We start from the raw sequence: 21,745 nt of genomic DNA, 5'->3' as shown, positions 1-21,745 counted from the left end.
AAAGAAAGCGAGCCACAGACATCTGGCGATGTTACCTTCTTCTTCTTCATGGGTGCATGTCCTCCGGGACAATTAGTGTCCTCATACATGACATACTTACTTTCTCGCAGTTTTTCCATCGCTGATCAAAAAAATCGTAGGCACTTGACATGAAAGACCGCGGAGGACTGGTACTATCGACGTGGCATGCGCATAATACAGAAATGTATGCTTCCATAATGGCGGCCGCCGAGTTTGCGAGAAGCTCAAAAACGGTGGGTTTTCCTGCTAAATTTCCAATTTTATTTCCTTATCGCGCTCTCAAAACATTGCAGTACTTATGAAGAGTCTTGACAATTAATATGATGACATTTCTCTTTCGCAAAACGGTAGAAATCGGTGTGTTGGTTGCTGTCATCCTTGATCTTGTGTGTCGATATTTTACCGATTGCGTCCTTCTATCTTCCTGGAATCGCCCCAATCGATTATGAGAGGGGAGAGAAACTTGACGTAAAGGTAGGTTCTGATCGCTTTTTGCGCTCATGAGTGTATTTTTCGTTTGTTTGTGCAAATTCGGTGAATTTGTTAAATTTATTGTTGGTTAGTTTGGATCATCCATGAGCTGAATAATGATCGGTAAAATTTTTGCCAGAAAATCAGGCTGGAGTGTTTTTGTTTACTTAGCTTACAAAAAGAAGCGCACTGCCATAAAGTTAACGCCGTGCCTTTTTTTCACCAATTTATTCTAAGCCGTAAAATACTTCCTTTAAAAATTGTAATTTTTCACTATTGAATTCTGTTGCCATGCCATCATCTCGCCCCAGTTTAAATTTTGTTTATATTAATGAAGTTACTTGCCTAATCAGGGCAAGTTTTTTTTAATGTGACTTCAATTCCTATGACAACAAACACAAGTTTAGTTAACTAGCGTGATCTGTTTAGCTTCAGGACAGTCTATGTACACCTGTTTATAGATGGGATCCTTTGAGGTGATTTCAACACAAGCTATACTATCCTACATGTATTTACCGGTATTCTTCAGAAAAAAGCACATTCAATGGACATTATTGCACTTTCAAGGAATGATAATTATTCCTTGTATATTTGTAGTATATGAGTCAATTATTGACATATATACGCTGACATTATCTTGACGTACCTTAATCTACTTTTAGGCTGTCAAAATGACAAGCGTGAAAACTCAGTTGCCATTTGAGTACTACTCTGTACCCATCTGCAAGCCAGATAATTTACAATACAAGCCTGAAAACCTTGGTAAGCTGTGTCCATATTAATCTTTAACACTTCTTGACACAGAACTTTTTTTTCTGGGACGCCTGCTATTTAACTGACTCTTTATTAAATAACTGCTCATTACTTTTGTTTAGTCTGATTCAAAATTAAGTCCTTCATCATTAAGTGCAGAAACATGTGAAATTAGCAACCGTTGGGATGTACAGTTTGAGAGTTTTCTACCTGTTATGCCAAACAAAACAGTAACTGAGAATGATGTATTATTCAGTAAATGACACAGGCATACTCGGAAAAAATCCGAATACTCCTATCAGGAGTCAAACCTGAGACCCTCCAATTACTAGTTCAGATGTTCTACCACTGAGCTACAGGAGACTTGTGGCCGGAACTAAGGCCATTAAACTAGGTTCATGGGAGACATCCTGCATACTGCTAGGATTGGAATGTCATGTGTGGCATATGCGCAATGGAATAAGTGTAATGGAATATTTTAAGCCTGGTGAATAAATGAGAATAATGTATTATTCAGTAAGTGACACAGGCATACTCGGAAAAAAGCATCCGAACTACGGGTAGTAATCGAAAGGTCTTCGGATTGACTCCTGATAGGAGCACTCAGATTTTTTCCGAATATGCCTGTGTCACTTACTGAATAATACATTATTCTCATTTATTTACCAGGCTTAAAATATTCCATCACATTTATTCCAAAACAGTAACTGTTTTGTTTTCTGCAACTGCACACTTTCAAGCACTGTTTACAGTAAAATATTTAAAATAATTTGATTAAGATATGTTTTTCTTTCTTGTTAGGTGAAGTGCTTAGAGGAGATAGGATAGTCAACACCTTGTATGAGGTCTGTAGTTGTTATGTCAAATAAGTTTAATCACAGCAAATTTAGCTCTACTTGTCACAATGCATGCCTCTTATAATAAGCCTTAAGCTTACAAAATAAGCTTCTGGTTTGTTTCAAGGGTTCCATTTGAAATTTCAGACAAGTGCCTCTATTGTTACTTCTCCCATCCTGGAGTTCTAACCCTTTAACCCCTTATATCAAGGAACAAAAACTCCTATCTTGTCCCCATACTTTTCTTATAAAAGTACTGGTGAGAAGTTATTAAAATATCAGGAAAATTCACCTTGGGTGATCATATCCTTTATTCTCATGACCTCAGGGATTGAATAAACATTGATATTACAAGAGAAATTTGATGCTGATCACTGTTAGGGCTTTAAGGGTTAAACATCATTACCAGGTCATCCTTTCGAAAGGAGAGTGGTGGAATGTGAAAGGCTGGTCTTCTGTGTAGCCTTTTTTGTGCTGTAATCCATTCAGTCCACAAGGTTGCAAATAATTTTTCATTATTGAAAGGACCTGCATGGCGACAGCATGTCGCCATTTTGCTTGGACAAAACAGAAATGTAGTCAGATCACTAGTTTACTTTTTATGGTGCAAACATTTGGTATTAAATCCATCCAGGCGTCATGTTCGACCACTGTTGAGATTTCATTATGTATGATATGGGTCAGTTTTAGTTCTAAAGACATTGTCCAATGTCTGGCTGTAATTTGCAGCTTTGGCCCACCTGTTTCCTTTCCACCTGCAGTAGCATGGCTTTAAACTTTCAACTTGTATTTTTTTCAATACTGGCTTTTATTACCAGTTAATTATTGGCTACACTGTATTTACTTCTGGTAGGTACATGTGTACTGAAGAGCACTTGCTACTCTCCCAGGGGGGATACTCGGGTATAAACGTGACGGGGGGTCCGACGTATTTTTTTGGGTCTAAAATTTTCAACTTCTGTATTTTTTTGGGTTGAAGATTTAACCGTGTATTTTTTTGGGTCTAAAAAATCTGCGCATGTTTTTTGGGGGTTCGAATTTCGGTCAGGCTAATAGTGCTTACGCAATCCAATCCAAAGTTCCCGCAAGATCAGAAAGCATGATTCGAATAATCTGCATGTAAAAGTTTTAAAATTTCCAGTCTTGTATTTTTTCGGGTGCAAAATGTTAGGCTCCATCAGACCCCTCCCCCCCCCCCCCCCCGTCACGTTTATACCCGAGTACCCCACCTGGGGCTACTCTGAGTTTGAAAATGACTTAAAAGATAACAGTCTTGGAAGATGTTCTTTAATATAGGCTACTTCCTTTTAGACCAACCTTCTTCAATGCTTTAAAATAACAACAACCCTCTTTTCATTGAGGCAAATAGGTCATTTTCCTTTTGTAAGTTCGATAGCTTGCTTCATTCGTAGTCTCTTAGAAAGGCTACCTGTTTAGTTACTTAACTTTACTTTATTTTTTAGATCAAAATGGCTGAAAACAAAGGTTGCACCTTGCTCTGTCAGGCAAAGACTCTATCACCTGAAGAATCTACAAAACTCGTAAAGTTAATATCTGAAGAATATCATGTCCACATGTGAGTAGAAGACTGTTTTCAAGCAATTATGAAACAGTTCAAGGTCTTATCGTAAAGAAAAGATTATCATAACAATGTGAATTTTTTGCCTTAAAATCAAAATTGCTCCAGGTAAGCTCTATTTTGGCACACAGACTAGTTATCATTTAAGAAACTTAATTTATCTATTTGTTTTTGAGTATATAAACCAGAAATCAGGTTACTATCTTAGGCTACATGCCTCTTCTAGTTAACATATGTCCTTTTTTACCTTTTTTTTATTTTATTTTTTATTTTTGTTTTTGAATCTTTACTGTTGGTTGAACCCACCTCAGCCTTCCAGGTGTCGTGGGGGATGCAGATCCTTGGTTAGGGACCGTGAACCCAAACTATGTAATTAACTCAATTCGGTGAATGGCTAGAAAATCTAAGGCCCAGTTCAGACGCCGAACTTTTCATGAGCCAAACTTAATTCAAATTAAGGTCAGCTCATATCACAAAAATCCCGCCTTTTGATTCAGACGCCGAACTTAATTTACTTGAAGCAAAACCAATCGAAATGTCAACGTTTTTTTTGTATATATATATTTTTTATTTGAAATATGTTATTGCGTTCGCAGAACGCCATCCTAATCTTGGTTACGGCTTCGAATCGAGATTTTTTTGTCGTCGATCGATCGATCAATGGATGGATCTTGGGACGCACATCTGGCATCCCCCGCAGATTTTTTTGCAGGGGCGGATGACATCACAACGTAATGTTGCCTGGCAACAGGGAAAAACAAGTATGAATGACGTCAGACAAAGGAAGGCTGCTAGGCAATAACAGGTTGGAAGACAGACGCAGTTTATTCGAGCAAAATTTGCATCGGGAATATTTTACCGGATCACATTTCAACTGCAATGTTCATCAATATTCACTGGATGGAAATATCTCTGCAGAATCTTTTCCCTTTCTTCCAGAAATCTTTTTTGAGAAAGATTGCATTGAAGAACTAACCCGTTTTGTGGCCGCGGTAAAATAATTTTCCGTGGGAAATAAATTCATCGAACATGACAGCGCTGCACGCCCGTTGTACATTTCGTCATGTCAGAAATAGATTTCAACCGCAAACTAGCCTGTGGAACTACGAAAAGACCATCGTCATCAAAATCGTTGCTATGTTCAGAAACCTTTTACAATACGAGTAAAGAGGGCTTTTCACCAGCGGATAATTCGCTATCCAGCGGATAAAATCTATTAGTTGGAGAACATTTTATCCACTGGATAGAGCTGTCCGCTCTCTGTTTAACCTTGGCCCTGAGATGTCTTTCAAAACTGTATGCAAATTAGCTCGCTTCAGTTTGACATTTTTACGGCTTTATGGGTAAAATACCTTTTGAGTAGAAGACCAAAATAGTACGCTGGCCTGTAAGTTTCGTTTTTCTCAAAGATTGAAATCGTTTTACCGAAAATGATGTGCATTATTTTAAAGTTCGACGGTGTCACGCAACAGACGGACCGAAAATACTTTCTATTATTTAAAGTTCAACATCGTAGCCGCTGAAATTTTAAACTCAGCATCATTTATTGCAAATAGTTCACCTTGGTAGTTACACAATACGTACAGATATAAAAGGACGAAAGAGCTACCTAAAAAAAGTCACGCAGCAGGCCGTACAATCACACAACTTAGGGCTGTCGAACGCAGTCTATTATCTTTGATTAAGGTTCGGCTCATGAAAATTTTGACGTCTGAATCAAAGCCGTTCCAAAGCCGAAATTCCCGGCTGAGCTGTTCCAAATTGAAACAGCCTTTCTCAACTGATTCAGACGCCGAACTTTTCATGTACTTAATTTGAGGTATTAGGTTCGGCTCAGGAAAAGTTTGGCGTCTGAACCGGGCCTAAGTGGCACAAATGAGGCCACTTAATAAGCCTCTATGACTTTCTTGTTTTCTTTTTAAAATGCAAGTGATCTATGCAATGTTTAAGTAATTTCTTTTGTTTATAAATTTGAACTAAGTCAAAGTGAAGCATTTGTGATTATAAACAAAGAGAAACAGTCAAAGGGTTGGTTCCTTTTTTGTGTTGATTGGTTGTTTGACTAATATTATTTTTAAGAAGGAGTTAAAGCAGATTTCTACACAACGATACTCATTATTTTTTGAAGCTGAAACATGTCTTCTTCTTTCAGGGTAATTGACAACTTGCCAGTGGCCACAAAATTTGTGCTAGATGGCAAGGTAATCATAGTTTGTTACCAAGACTAATGTGCCGATTAATTCAAAACTTCAACCAGCAAACCCCCCCCCCCCCCTCCTCCCAACATACACACCCCTACCTTTAAAAACACTGGAAATTTTGTAGAGACTCTTTTTGGTGAGCCAATCGCTCATAAAAGCGACATTTTCCCACTTTAACTTGACCGTAGATCAGGAATGCAATACAATACAAACTTTAATGACACTCCCTAAAGAGTGTTTTCTGCCAGATGAGAGAAAAAGTGTAAATTGGACACTTTGCATTGGGTTCAAATTGCCCAGCCCACCCATGTAAAGTTCAAATCCCCCACCCTCTGGAAGGCCTTTGGCATCAAATGCTCTCCTTCCCAGACACAGAAAATGGTCAAATGGCCGGGAAGGGGGTGGGGGGGGGGGGGGGGTTGTTGAAGGTTCAAATAATTATTGATCAGCACAATTGAACTTAGACAACTTAGTGTGTTGTTTTCCTACATCCTTGAGTCAGTTTTATTGCATGTTAGACGCTTCCAACTTGTTTGCAGGAAATTGACTACCATTCCATGTTAATCTTCCTTCCTTGTAGCAACAGTATGATCATGGATTCAAACTTGGATTTGCTGTAGATAATGTAAGTATTTACTAATACAACAAACATTCAGGAAGGTAAAACTCTGAATTGAGACTCAGCTCATGTGAATAAAACCTTCTCAAAAGCAGTTATCTGCAGATTCCCTCACAATAAAATAATTCCATCTGGAGTCCGTCTGGATCCTGTTCAGTCTGTTTCAGTCATTGGATCATGAATCAGAACATGTTGTTTTCCCAGACATGGCTTGAATGTAGAAATGCGCTCGTCTGTAAGATTTATGGACCGGCCATGTAAAGTAGCTTGTCCCAATGCTCAGATGAATTTCTCCTTGTACTTTGTATCTAAAATGTCACATTTTTCTCTGTTTTGGCCAGTAATTTCGACTGCTGTTCACTTTAAAAGGGCATTGTTATGGAGATTTTGCAATATTTTGGTCAAAACTGCACAAAGTGTTTGACAAAGAAACTTTTCTCAAATGTGAAATTGTTGTTAGGGCACCAAGAAGAAAATATCAGGAGGTTTCTAGAAGAAAGAACAAACCAAATCAGTTTCTAGTGATTTTTCCCAGAACACAGGGAAATGACTTGAACTGATTGCCCATTTTTTTCAAGCTGCAATCCAGTTCTCTCTTGGCCATCTGCAGCGAAAGATAACTAATACTAATTCCTTTGCACTAACAAGAGTATTATTGTTAACAAAACAGGACTGTTATTTTAACATTTCCATTTACAGAAATATGTTAAATGGGTGTTCAAAGTAACACTAAAAATTGAGGACACTGTCCCTTTCAGTGTACCAAACAAAACTAATGTCATCTTTGTTTGAAGACTTGAAAATCTTATTAACTAAGCTACTGCTTGTCATTTGTTGTTTACACTGATTATGATGTTGGTCATGGTAAATGTCCTTTTCCTTGAAGTGAACTTAAAATTTGCTTCTTTCCAGAACATGTACTTGAACAACCATTTGAAGATGACTCTCAAATATCATACGTACGATAAGTAAGTGATTTAAACCTGATTCTCTTTCTTTGTTAGTCCAGCGTTGATCTCTTTGACAATTATTTCAAATTTGCTTACCAAGTTTGTCCATCCCTTTGTCCGTCACTTGGTTTTGGGTTTACAACACTTTATAAATAAATAATCGAATGAAAATATCAATTTTTCCACATAGTGTCAGCTTTCGTGTTGTTGGATTTGAAGTGGAAGCAAGAAGGTAAAACTTATGTTGTCAGTAATCTGTGATAATGTGTGCAGTTGTTTATTAAATTATGGTAATTCAAATAAATCATACAATGATATGAACTGTGAGTTAGAGAATAAAAGAGAACCAAATTTTTTTATTGATCAAAGGTCTCTGTGACTTGTCCTTTTTAATGCCAATGTCCTATGAGAAACTGTGTTTTGTTTGTTGGCTGAAAGATGGTTGATAGTTGAGTGATGGACTTTGATGAGTGGCCCAGTATATTGTTGAAAGTTGAGACTGACAAGCAATAACAGATGGTGAAAGTTTAATAGCTGACTGTCTGTGTTACAGTGTAGCTGAGAGGCAATATATTAATGGCTGACTAACAGACTGTTGCCAATGGCCCTACATATTGGTAGCCATTAGATGGCTGCCAAGTTACTAATAGTCAACAACAGATAGCCAGACAGACACATAGATAGGCAGGTAGACAGGCAGACAGACAGACAGGTAGATAGACAGGTAGACAGACACTGAGAGACAGACAGGTAGATGGACAGATAGATGGGGAGACCAGCAGACAGGCAGACAGGTAGTTAGGCAGATAAGCAGGCAGACAGGCAAAAAGACAGGCTGGTACATGTAGATAAGCAGGCAGACAGACAGACTCTGACAGACAGACAGGTAGGCAGATAGACAGGAAGATTGGCAGGCAGACCAGCAGACAGACAGGTTGACAGGTAGATAAGCAGGCAAACAGACACTGACGAAAGACAGGTAAATAGTAAGGCAGGCAGACTGACAGAAAAACAGGAAGAATGGCAGGCAGAACTGCAGACAGACAGACAGACAGACAGACAGGAAGATAAGCCAACAAACAGCTGACAGTGATGAAAGACAGGTAGATAGTTAGGCAGACTGATAGACAGACACTGAGGTAGATTGGCAGACAGAACTGCAGGCAGACAGACAGACAGACCAACGGACAGACAGGAAGATAAGCCAACAAACAGACACTGACAGATAGACAGGTTGATCTAGGCAGGCAGAAAAACACTAGGAACAGCAACAAGAAAATGGGAATTACAGAACAGTAAGATTGTAATGAATAAATGCCATTATACTTGCAGTGTTGTAAGAGATGCTGTGGGAATGGAAGAAGGTAGTAAAAAGTGTAGCTTCACTTCAGAAAAGCCATCTGGACAAACGATCATACCTGGCAGTAAGTAGATACATTATAGTAACCACTATATCAACACATCTTCCCAGATTGTTTATTTATCGGTATGAAAATTATTAATTTTTCGCCCTGATATATATTTTTTCATTTAATTTTCACAGAGGAAAACACTGTACTATTGACTTACGATGTGAAATGGGAGGTTAGTCAGAAGTAGTCATAGTTTGTATTTAGCTTGTCATCTGTCATCCACAGGTATGAAAATGCAAGCTTTAGTGAGAGTAAAACATGATGAAATTTGAAGAAATGTTTAAAACACAAGCAGCGGTGTTTTATCGTGATTTAAAACCACCAGGCGCAGCCGAGTGGTTTTAGACCCGATCAAACACGTGCTGCAAGTTTTTTGAAAGGCTTCAAAAACATTCCTGGAAAAGCATGTGTCAAGAGAGTTCATAACAATAATGCTTTTGTGAACGTTGGAAATAGTATACAAGAAAAACATATAACACTGCATACTAATGAGGAGGAGGTTTTATCGGGTTTTAAAACCACTGCACGTGATGTTTTATTGATCATTTGATAGGTCAATGGACTTATGAATTATTAATGAGTTTTTGAAGCACGTATACGTACTGCTGATGAAAGATTATTTAGAAGAAAGATTTTCGCAGTTATTTACATAACCAGACTGTTGTGAAAAAACCTGAAAATTTTTAATTTTTATTTTTTCTTCTAGTTTTTTTGCAAAAGTCTGGTTGTGTGGATAACTGCGAGAATCTTTCTTCTTTTTAATGATGAAATTTGTTTTAAATTCCCCTGCAGGCCAGTGATATTGTATGGGCATCCAGATGGGACACTTATTTGGCCATGAGTGATGTTCAGATCCACTGGTTTGCTATTGTCAACTCTGTCGTCATTGTTCTCTTTCTCTCTGGTTAGTATGTCAATTGTAGTGATAACAGAATTGAACTCACCACCATTATAGTCAATTCACATCATGCATGACCAGTATTTCCGAGAATGTAAAGGAACATTTGATTTCTCTTTGTAATGTCAGCTGTGAATGGAATGTTGAAATCTTTCCGGAAAAGACGCATTAACAGCCAAAAAAGAAAAAAGATTCAAAATACTTGGGAAATAATAAATTGTTATTCTTAAAATACTTAATTTGGTTCTATTAGACTAAAATGTGTCTAAACAACAACCTACGATGTTGAGTGAAAGCTACTCTTACAGTCAATCCACATCATGTGTGACCAGTATTTTTGAAATTTGAACAGTGTTTTGAAATTTACATGTCAGTTTTGAACATGGTGAACATGATTTCAGAGTTCCCGTAGAAATTTCCCTAGTTTTTTGACAGTATAAAGCTATGAATAAATATTTTTCTTAACATTACAGCATTAACCCATTAACAAAAATAAATTTGACTGTGACTGTGTATATATTGTTTTTCAACATTTCTCCCTTCTTATTTCTGTAGGTATTGTTTCCATGATAATGATAAGAACTTTAAGACGTGATATTGCCCGATATAACAAGGAAGAAGAAATGGTGAGCAAGTCTTGCATACTAAGAGGATAGGTGATAGATTGTCATATCCCAATCTCTCTTACAGCCTTCTTTCATGCCACAAACTCTAAAGTTTAACCATCCAACAATTTTCCGCAATACTTGCTCATTTAACCAGCTCAGCCTCAGTTAAGTGGATGGTGGGTGCTTGGAATATCTGAAAGGTTCCACTGTGGCCAACCAGCCCCTAGATAGAGTACACCCCCTCCCCCCTCCTGGGCTGGCAAATTCCTGTAACCCAGCCATGAGCCCGCTCCATTAGACCTGCACCTTTCAAAAGCTCTATTTTCACTGGACCCTGGTAACCGGCTGCATTATTTTTAGGGTTGGGAACATTGTTCAGTTGTTCATTCTTTGGTTCTCTTGATCAACCATGTAAGATGTTGCCAACAATGCAGGTTTCCCCACCTACTCTGGCCAAAAGACTGGTGATGGGACAGGACTGCTAAGCTTGTGGTTGTTAACTTGGTTAAATATCCAATTAACTGCATTATAATCATGTTGTTGCGTACAGGAGGACACTATGGAAGAGTCAGGCTGGAAGCTAGTCCATGGGGATGTGTTTAGACCTCCCAAGAGGGCGTGGCTGTTGACGGCATTTGTTGGGTCAGGGGTGCAGATCTTTTGCATGGTCCTTATCACATTGGGTAAGTACTTTGAATTCTGAGCTTTTGGAACTGAAATGGTTATTCAGTGATCTTTACTGCACCTTTCAGTAACATGCGGACTCTGAAGTGAAAGATTCAACCAACCGTTATGCTTTTCACTGCCATCAATCATTGCTGAAGACCTCTTACAAAACAACCACACTTGGCTCAACAGAGTCAAAAAGTTATGTCTGTGCGCTTTGATTCCCAGATTTTGATCCACTTTGTCGGTTTCTGTCACATGCCATAATTATGATTGATGGCAGAAAAATTCACTAATCGTTAGTTGGGTTGTGAAGTTCATAGTCCGTATGATATTGAAAGGCACAAAAATTCGAGACATTAAAAAAAACCTACTAGTAAGCTTGTTTTCCATAATTTTGGAATAAAATTAAAAGCAAATATAGTTTGGAGTAAATCATTTGCCAATAAATTGCTTTTTATCTTTTGATAGTATTTGCCATGCTTGGTATGTTATCACCCGCTAGTAGAGGAAGTCTGGTAACAGCCATTATATTTCTTTATGTATTCATGGGGTGAGTATAGCTTGCATAATTATGCATTTCATCTAACAAACATAGAATGAAGGTAGCACCCCCGACCCTGTCAAAGAGACAATAAACTGTAAACAAGTCTTAGAGGAAGTACCTTTAGTAAACACCTTAACAGTTGTGATTCTCCGAAACTGCTGTATCAATAAGCACAATTTAGTTATATTAACCCATTGACTCCTTCAGCTGTCAAAATCTGTGTGCATGACTCTTGAAAGCTTCTTGTTGCAGTCTATTTTTTCTACATGTTTAGTGTAAATTTCTTACTTTATTTGCATCAATTTTCATCATTCATTAAAGGCTGCAAAACTTGTAGCCAAAAGCTTGTAATGACATTATTAAAATTATTTTAAATTAGTCTCCTTCGCAGCCGCTCAGGCCGGAGTCATGCAACGCTCCTCCTCCTTCTCCGGCGAAGGAGACAAATTTATTTTAAATCTATTGAAGTTATTTCAATCACTATGTCATTAGCTTTTAATATGTTTTGCACTTTGATTTTTACTAACACCTGTACAATATTACTCTTTAAACTTCAGCTTAACTGACAAATTAAGGCTCAACAGTTTCTAAGGCATGATGAATTGTCTTTCTGAATATTTTTTCTAGTGTTTTTGCTGGCTATTTTGCTGCTCGGCTTTACAAGACATGTAAAGGTCAAAATTGGAAGAAATCAGCATTGCTGGTAAGTACATGTTACATGTAAATAATTATCATTGTTTTAAATAATGTCTTGGTTATTAACAGTCACATGTATATGCACAAATTAACTGAGTTGTTGATCCATGTATTAATTGAAGTTCCATGTCTACCCAAAAGGCCTTGTACACCTTTGTTATATCTTTCAAATGCCTATGTTGTTCATTCTTGCAATCTGATTGGTTTACCACATATTCCTGCTGGTATATATATAAAAAAATCAAATATTTAACATAAATCAGAACAGCAAATTGTATTGATTTATTTTTCTATGCTGTTCTGATTTATTTTTAATTGATTTTTTGTGCCTGTAATTATAAGAAAATTATTAATGTACTCTGACCCCAAAATGCTGCAATTTTTTATTGTCTGTAGTTCACCTTGTACTATTTCAATGTTCAATGGGCATGGTAGCAGATGACTCAAATAGTTATTTTTTGATACTAGGGTTAACCCCTAATATCAAAGAACAAATTCTCCTATCTTGTCCCCATACTTTTCTTATAAATCTACCAGGGAGAACTTACTAAAATATCAAAAAAATTCACCTTGGGTGATCATATCCCAAATTCTCATGACTTCAGGAGTTGAATATGCATTGATATTACAAGGTGAAATTTGATGCTGATCACTGTTAGGGCTTAAAGTGTTAAAGTATATTGACATTGGATAGTTTTGCTTGTAAATTTTAAACAACACCTGCGGCACTTAGGCCTTTGGGGGTGGGCTTTAACAATTCAATGCACATATCTGACTTGTGTTTTGTTTAGACGGCCACTTTGTATCCTGGAGTGGTTTCTATGGTCTGCTTCATTCTGAACTTCTTCATCTGGGGACAGCACTCTTCTGGAGCGGTAAGATACTGTACTTCCGTACAGTGTTCATTGTAACATTATTAATTTTGTTTCTCTTCTTTCTTTGTTGTTGTCTAAAATCATCATCATTGTTTTGTTGTAGGTTCCTTTTACCACCATGCTTGCCCTGCTCTGCATGTGGCTTGGCATTTCAACTCCCCTGGTCTTTCTTGGATATTACTTTGGCTACCGAAAACATGTGAGTACCATACGTGAAAGAAAGAGCCATGTTACTTCAACCATTATCATGTTTAACTTACCAAATTGTCCACAATTTTATTGCAGCCTTATGAGCACCCTGTCAGGACCAATCAGATTCCACGACAGGTTCCAGAGCAGGCCTGGTTCATGAGCCCTATACCAAGGTGGGAATACTCAGAAAATTGAACTCCTTTACAGGCACTTGTATATAATGTGTTGTTTTGTACAGCTTGCTGTTTGTTTGTTTGTTTTTACCTCATCTTATGTTGTACTCATGATTTGTTTTAGCAACCTGATGGCTGGAATTCTTCCATTTGGTGCGGTGTTTATAGAGCTCTTCTTTATCTTATCTGTAAGTACAGAGTCAATTTTTTTTTGTCCCAAGTTTTTTTCTCACACACAATCAAGTTTATCAACCTCATTGCTACACTTTCTGATATTTTTACATTATTCTGGACAACCTTCCACAAGTACCAATGGTACATCTGGAAAGCCAACACCTAATGGTTTCTAAAACCTTTTCAAAATATTGTAAAATGGTTTTTAAATTTCATCATCATCATTGTTCGACTCCTGAGGTCATGACACATGCAACAACTGTGCTCCAAACCTCATGGTCTACTATAGCTTTCCCAAGATCTGTCCTGTCTATCCCCGAGTCCCTGGCTATCATGTCAGGAAAGGTCAATTTTCTGGATTGGACAGAGCCACTTGGCTTCCACAGTAAGAGGGACTGGGCGATCTCACCCATAGCTATCTGGTAATGACCGGTGAATTGAAGTCGCCACTGGGCAAGCTTCTGGGAGAGTGGTGTAAGATTGCCGTAAATGTGCTCATGTGTGGCATGCTCAAACCAGTGAATGTTTTGAGCGTGTTGTAAATTTATTATACTTACAAAAAACGTACCGGCTTTGGGCTCCCAAAGTAACAACCTTATCTTTATCAGATGTTTGTTGTTTTTTGCATTTGACTGCAGTTAATGAGAACCTTAACTAAACCATGAACTGTTCTGTTGTTGTGTTCTCAGGCCATTTGGGAAAACCAGTTCTACTACTTGTTTGGTTTCTTGTTTCTGGTGTTCTTGATCCTGGCCAGCTGTGTCTCACAGATTTCCATAGTGATGACGTACTTCCAGTTGTGTGCTGAGGTAAAGGTCATTATGACTTACTAGCTTAGAGCAGTGTTCATTTCAGTGTTGAAAATAATTTCGCATTTGCTTTGGTTTTGCTTTACTACACTCTGTGATTAGTTAGCAAAACTTGCACCACTTTCTCAACCACTCAGAAGCAAAACCAAAACCAATCATAACTTGCTTGCACCCATTTCCCACACTTGACTCTGGTTATATTTATATTGTATTTGATTCAGTTTCTGATGGGTTCATTGTGCTATCTATGTATGCTGTAATTGGTCAGACTAATTACTTTGGTTTTGCTTTTATAGTATCAAAAGTTCAAAGTTCGCGCTATTTTCTTAACCAATGGGAAGCCAAAACAAAACCGATTGTGCTTGGTTGCACGCGTTTTCCCGTGCTTGACGCAGGTTACATGTATCTGCTTCAAATTCTGATTGGCTTATTGTGCTGTTTACATCTGTTGTGATTGGCCAGAGAAATTAGTTTTGTTTTGGTTTTACAGCACTCAATTGAAATCTACTCTATGACACTAGATTGAAAACCACTCTATTTACAAATATTACTAAATAAATGACACTTTTTACTGTATTAATAATTATGAACTTTGAATTTGTTCATAAATCAAACAATGGTTGTATTTTAATTAAACTGCAAGTTGTCAATAATAATAATAGTTATAATAATAATAATAATAATAATAATAATAATAATAATAATAATTAAAGTTAATAGCAGACGTTTTGGCGTCATCATGACACCATTCTCAAGGCAAAGTGGATAAATTAATGCGAAGATTTGATTTCTATACTTTACAGTCTCTACAAATTAGCATATTAACAAAGGATCACAAGTTCTTCAGGTGAATACCTTTGCGCGAATCGAGTCTGTTTGCACGTTTAGGGATGGTTTAAGTTTTCTTATGAAAAGCATCTCCGTAATTAGGCAATCAAATTTGTTAGAACATTTAGCTAGCACGTGAAATTGTTCTGAAAGACAACGTGGCACGTTCGAGCTATGTTCGCTCAAGTAGTGTTTACAAATAGACGATGATTTTTGTTTGTGTCCATCAACGCGTTTGTGGAGGTGGCCGCAAGTGTAACCAACATATCCTGCGTGGCACAGGTTACATTGAAATTTATAAACTAGACATTGTTGGTTAACAGTGGCAGGCTTGACTTCTCAAACTTTTAGGTCTTCGTTGAGTTTTCTGCTAATGAACACAGGCTGAATTGTGGTCTTGATTTTTGAGCTGAGGTCTGTGATACGTTTCTTCACTACATTGGCAGAGGCCTGATCTTTAAATGGCATGACAACTCGGATGGTGGTTTCAGTTGATGGAATGTGTTGCTGGTCTGATACTTTGAAATCTACGAACTGCTTGGCAGCTAAATTGAATAAGTGCCTCGGGTAGTTAAGCTTTAAGAATACCGTCTCTAGTCGATGGCATTCTTGTGAGAAGTACGACCAGTCGGAGGATATGCGGTAAGCTCGATCTAACATGGTGGTGATTAGACTGCGCTTGTACCGATTATCCACGTGGCTCTGATAATGGAGTAAGAGGCCCGTATTTGTTGGTTTTACGTAGACCTTGGTCTTGATTCTGGATGTTCCTTATGACACATAAGGAACAACTTGCTATGCGCCCAATTCTCTCCGCTAAGCATACTTATAACTATGCGTGTTATAACCATGTTAGATCGAGCTTACGGCATATCCTCCGACTGGTCGTACTTCTCACAAGCAGTTCGTAGATTTCAAAGTATCAGACCAGCAACACATTCCATCAACTGAAACCACCATCCGAGTTGTCATGCCATTTAAAGATCAGGCCTCTGCCAATGTAGTGAAGAAACGTATCACAGACCTCAGCTCAAAAATCAAGACCACAATTCAGCCTGTGTTCATTAGCAGAAAACTCAACGAAGACCTTAAAGTTCGAGAAGTCAAGCCTGCCACTGTTAACCAACAATGTCTAGTTTATAAATTTCAATGTAACCTGTGCAATGCAGGATATGTTGGTTACACTCGCGGCCACCTCCACGACCGCGTTGATGGACACAAACAAAAATCGTCATCTATTTGTAAACACTACTTGAGCGAGCATAACTCGAACGTGCCATGTTGTCTTTCAGAACAATTTCACATGCTAGCTAAATATTCTAACAAATTTGATTGCCTAATTAAGGAGATACTTTTCATAAGAAAACTTAAACCATCCCTAAACGTGCAAACAGACTCGATTCGCGCAAAGGTACTCACCTGAAGAACTTGTGATCCTTTGTTAATATGCTTATTTGTAGAGACTGTAAAGTATAGAAATCAAATCTTTGCATTAATTTATCCACTTTGCCTTGAGAATGGTGTCACAATGACGCCGAAACGTCGGCTATTAACTTTAATTTTCGCTTGCTTATGTTTCAAGAAATCATTATTGATCAAAATGATAATGATAATGATAATGATAATGATAATGATAATGATAATGATAATGATAATGATAATGATAATGATAATGATAATGATAATAGTAATTATGATGTGCTCAAACCCGGTACATCAGCCTGACTATGTTGAATGGATAATCAACAACGGTTTCTTTTTCTTCTTAGGACTACCACTGGTGGTGGAGATCATTTTTCATGTCTGGTTCCTGCTCCATCTATGTGTTTTGCTATGCTGTATTCTACTTTGTTACAAAAGTAAGTTGCTGTCTTTATACAGTGTACCCCTCCCCCCTCTACTCTGCTCTACTCTGCTCCCCTCTCCTCTCCTCTTCTCTATTAAATGAGAAATGAAATAAAAATAAATCACTTTATTTGAGTGTCAATATATTTAATGCAGAGCACTAATTGGGGACACTTTCCAGATCAAATTGGAATTTAGATGTGTTAGTTTTTGAGGGGAGGGAAACTGGTGTATCTGGAGAAAAACCTCTCAGAGCAAGGATGAGAACCAACAAGAAATGCGACTCACATATGACGACTAGTCCGAGAATCAAACCTGGGCCACACTGGTGGGAGGCAAGTGCTCTGACCACTGCGCCATCACATGAACTAAATGTTTACCCTGCCCTTCTCGACGTGTAGTCTGCTCTACTCTATTTAACAATTATTATTCCATGAGCTCAATTAGCTAAAACCCTAATCCAGATTTAATTAATGTTATTTACATCACTTTGTCAAATATGTTCTTTTGTCCAGCTTGAAATCCACGACTTTGTTCCCGGCCTGCTGTACTTTGGCTACACTTGTATCATGGTCCTATCATTCTGGCTACTCACAGGGACTGTCGGATTTTACTCAACCTATATCTTCATCAGACACATTTATGCAGCAGTGAAAATTGATTGACGAAGAGCCATTATTGATCACAGCAACAAATCATAATAACAACAGTCTGTAAGCAGCTCTAAGCTGAGTGAGGCCTGCTAAAGATGTTTATCTTCAGGCTGCTTTTAAGAATTGACAGTGATATGTATACAAGCCAGGGGAATAATTTCACCTGTGTGGTATAAATTCTGTAAACTGTGGTCAATCTCTTTATAAACCATCCTTTGCTCAGCAAAACTAATTGAATTGTATAAGAGTGCTAAACAGCAATCAGTTTTGCATAAGCTGTGGAATTAAATATGTATTGATTTCATTGTCACAGGATACAGAATATTTTGCCCATATTAGGAAGCATTTTGTATATTAATAATATTTGCATGTGAAATTGTTACAGTGTAAGTTAAAAACCACGCTCTTGAAAAGCAGATATTTTTCCACATGGAGAAATTATTGTAGTTGATGTTTAAAATGTTGATTTTGCACATTTAGTGTACTTATTGTAGTTTCTTTCAGCTGTATACAGACAAGCCTAGTTATTTAATAATTACTGACATTAATTTTTAATCTTTGTTCACATAAGGTGATCAAAAAACATGTTACCGGTATTAAAAAACGACATTAACTCAAAACAAAAATGGCGAAGCAAAATCCAGAACAGATACACGATTGAGAAGAGCTTAATTCTCTCCTGGGCCCAGTTGTTCGAAAGCCAATGAAGTTAATCCTGGATTAACGAGAACTTTGATTCGAGTTTAACTGCTAAACAATAAAGATTTTTCAAAAATAATTTTGTCCCTTAGTTTTGACTTTGACTTTTCTTCACTACTAGCTAACATTAGATCTTAAAAACATTTTCAAAGAGTGAGCTGAATACCTTGGTTAACTTTTAATCGTGGATTAGCGTTAATCGGCTTTTGAACAACCCAGCCCTGGTTGGTAGACACTCGTGAAAGTCACGTCCCTGTTCATCAGTGTATATAGTGTAGCAACTGCTTTATTTTGGGAAACTGGTGACATGATTTGTAAGGGAGCAATGATTTAGCTTGCTATCCAGGAAGCATTGAAACTTTCCGAGATGCAGAAAGAAAACCTCCCCTGTGGCTGTCTCATTCCTTTTCATTCATAAGTTTGTTTTACTTGAAATTAAGGTAATGTTCTATAAATTTCAAAGCCAGGAAGCAATTTTATTTTACCATTGTAACTTATGCAGTGTTGTTTGAGAACTGTCAAATGGTTGTTATTAATATTACTTAGCAACTGCATTAAAGAATGTGCTAAGAATTCCAACTGGCAGAAGAGAATCTATTTGCTTAATATATTGAGGCTGAGAATTTGAACTGTGTAGTTCTCTTTTTGAAAGCGAAATGATGTAGTAGACAGGCTGGGGTGACTCACATTCCGTCTTCCCAATGCATGCACACACTGTAATTTTTACTTCCTAAATTTCACAAGCGTACTAAGTGTTTTAACAATCTGTTATAATTGGATAAACATTAAATAGATAACAATATTGAATCATGATATCTCAAACGAGTAGGGGTGTAGATGGAGAAACATCGTTTCTGTAATACCCTTTGTTAGTATTTATATCACAAGGTGGTAGAGGCATTCATAAGAACATTAAATTCAAATTGAACAATGATTATAACTATCAGCTTGGAGGCAGACCATTTGGTTATTTACAGGCAAGGAAAAGAAGTTAAACTTGGGTATATTGTGATACAGATGCAGTTAGTGGTCAGGTTTGGATTTTAAAGAATTTGTATTGGATGTATTTATCAAGTCTAGTTCTAGGCACTGAGCAATCATTCATGTAACTTGTCTGGCAGTGGGAAAGATAGCATGCTGCCTTGTGAGACAAATCACAGGAAACATGCTACACTAAAAGATGCAACCCTTGGCCTTACAAATAACATTTTTCCTAGATTATGTCTGCAATGTTTCCAGCCTTTGCAAGACAAGTTGCATGTAATGATTGCCTAGTGTAACATTATCTTAATCCTTTAAAGGCAGGGGTTCACGGTTCTGCGCATGTCCATGAATCAAGGTACTTTTCCACCTTTGCTCGCTATGATCGAAGCATGTTAATGTAATTTGTTGTTTATGAACCATTTGGAAGGGAATAGGTAACTCGGGTGGTAATTTTTTCATATGATTGCGTTATTTCGCATGCAAATAACTGTAAAATCATCCAACCATGGAATGAATCCTATGGGTCAACGCTAAATTCAATATCAACAATATGGGTACAATCCACTAGCATTTTATGTGAATTTTGGTCATCAGTCATTTTGCTTGGACTAATTATAGAATGTGATTACTGAAGTACATGTGAGTGGGATTTTTAAGGCCATAAAGTTGATAAGAAAAAAAAAGCAATTTAGATTCATGCACATGAGCAGAACTGTGAACCCTTCCCTTTAAGCCCCAGTTTTAGCATGGATATTCTCTTTACTGGTGTCCACATATATCATATGAGAGAATTTGTCGATCATTTGCTGTATTCTCATTACCTTGATGCTTGGTCAAGAAGTGATATTGTAAAGAGAAACTGGATACTGATCACTATTGGGGGCTTAAAGGATTAAGACCATTTTTACCACTTGTTCACACTGTCTCTCGTGTCACAATATACCGTTCAAGTGAGCAAGACATTCAGGTTAAATTACTGATATAGACCAAAGTGAAGCAAACTGTTTTAAATTTATTTTAAAGGGAATTAGAATAAACCAGGGCTTTTGCTGTCAAAATTCTGCTCAAATAGGCAGCAACATTAAAGTTGTAACAATGGGGTGCAACTATGTAGATTAATTTTTAATTTAAGCTAACATGATTTGTTAATAAAGGAATCAATGGTGGTGCATTGTCAAATCTGCATTTTCAGTTATTGTTATACATGCAATTAAAGTCAAGTAGTCAGAGTACAGGCTATATCCATATATCCAATCACGTTTACAGAGGGGAAACAAAGCTCCTTTTGTCAGGGGACCATATCATCTTGTTTCCACTCCAAAACAGAAACTAGTTTCCAGTTTCAGTATCATATGTGTCCCAGTTGTAGAGATTATGGTCAAAATGCCCTTATCTCACTTGCAATTTTAGACTGCAATTATTAGTCTTTTGCGCGAAAATCTGTGGGGAAGAATGCAAAAATTGAGCAATGATGAAATTCGAAGCACAAGTTGCGCGCACAAGAGGAATTAAGCTAGTAGTGCAGGAGATAGAAAGCAAGCACTTGTCTTCTGGCACTCATGCATTAACAGCTTCGCCACTCATGCATGCAACTAACCCCTAGAATATCGTGTTCGCTTAGTTTTTCTCATTCTTCCCATGGTGGATTTTTTAGCAAAAAAAATTGAGATTGCTTGCATTCTACTGCAATTCAAGCTTACAAAAATTTCACTTGATTTTATACACCTTTTTTTTTACTAGCTAGTAGACATTGGTTTGGCACTCTTCCTTTCTCCCAACAGTAATAAGTTTCCCTGTACGTGCACATTTTTGGTTTTCCACCCTGTTTTGCCTCTTAGCCTTGCCTGGAGGGTTTTTTTTTAGGGAGAGATGCCACCCTGTGTTACCCAGCTGTATTACAGTCATGATGTTTCCATTGCACACTGTTGATAGCCGCAACATTTCATTCAGCTTCACTTATGATGTATATTCCAATAAGATAAATTACAGTAACTGCAACTATGAGGTTGAAAACTCACAATAAAAAAGTGTTATACACTGTCATCTATGATACAACCTCCTTTGCAGTTGACTGCAACAATCAAACAACGGGCTGATCCCTCCTCAATGGAACAAAATTAATGTTAAATAACCACCTCTTGCAATGTATTATAAAGATCCTTTATTGATTTATACAAATCCACTCTTTAATGTTCATAATATTTTATGAAATATTTGTTAATAACTTAATAAATTCTACACTCATTTTTACAATAT

The 21,745-nt window shown here is 37.3% G+C and overlaps 1 protein-coding gene and 1 pseudogene across 1 annotated transcript; one reads left to right on the top strand and one right to left on the bottom strand.

Annotated features, from left to right (window-relative positions):
• Positions 1-134: 134 nt before the first annotated feature.
• Positions 135-20,668, top strand: LOC146452527 (transmembrane 9 superfamily member 4-like). Its single transcript, XM_085097533.1, has 23 exons — positions 135-254; positions 373-495; positions 1,155-1,254; positions 2,047-2,090; positions 3,545-3,657; positions 5,813-5,861; positions 6,442-6,486; positions 7,393-7,448; positions 7,621-7,662; positions 8,763-8,854; positions 8,974-9,014; positions 9,635-9,746; positions 10,296-10,366; positions 10,899-11,031; positions 11,486-11,567; positions 12,189-12,264; positions 13,049-13,132; positions 13,236-13,331; positions 13,418-13,497; positions 13,622-13,685; positions 14,361-14,480; positions 17,078-17,167; positions 17,669-20,668. Exons 1-23 carry the CDS (start codon positions 150-152, stop codon positions 17,816-17,818), a joined length of 1,968 nt encoding a protein of 655 aa, XP_084953659.1. The 5' UTR covers positions 135-149; the 3' UTR covers positions 17,819-20,668.
• LOC146452514 (uncharacterized) overlaps positions 15,227-21,745 on the bottom strand; it is a 123,474-nt pseudogene continuing 116,955 nt past the window's right edge.

Source organism: Pavona decussata, unplaced genomic scaffold (assembly GCF_977016875.1).
Source record: "Pavona decussata unplaced genomic scaffold, jaPavDecu1.1 SCAFFOLD_366, whole genome shotgun sequence".
Classification (NCBI taxonomy): Eukaryota; Metazoa; Cnidaria; class Anthozoa; order Scleractinia; family Agariciidae; genus Pavona; species Pavona decussata.
Note: the sequence above shows the minus strand (reverse complement) of the source record. Positions and strands in the feature narration are given on the sequence as shown.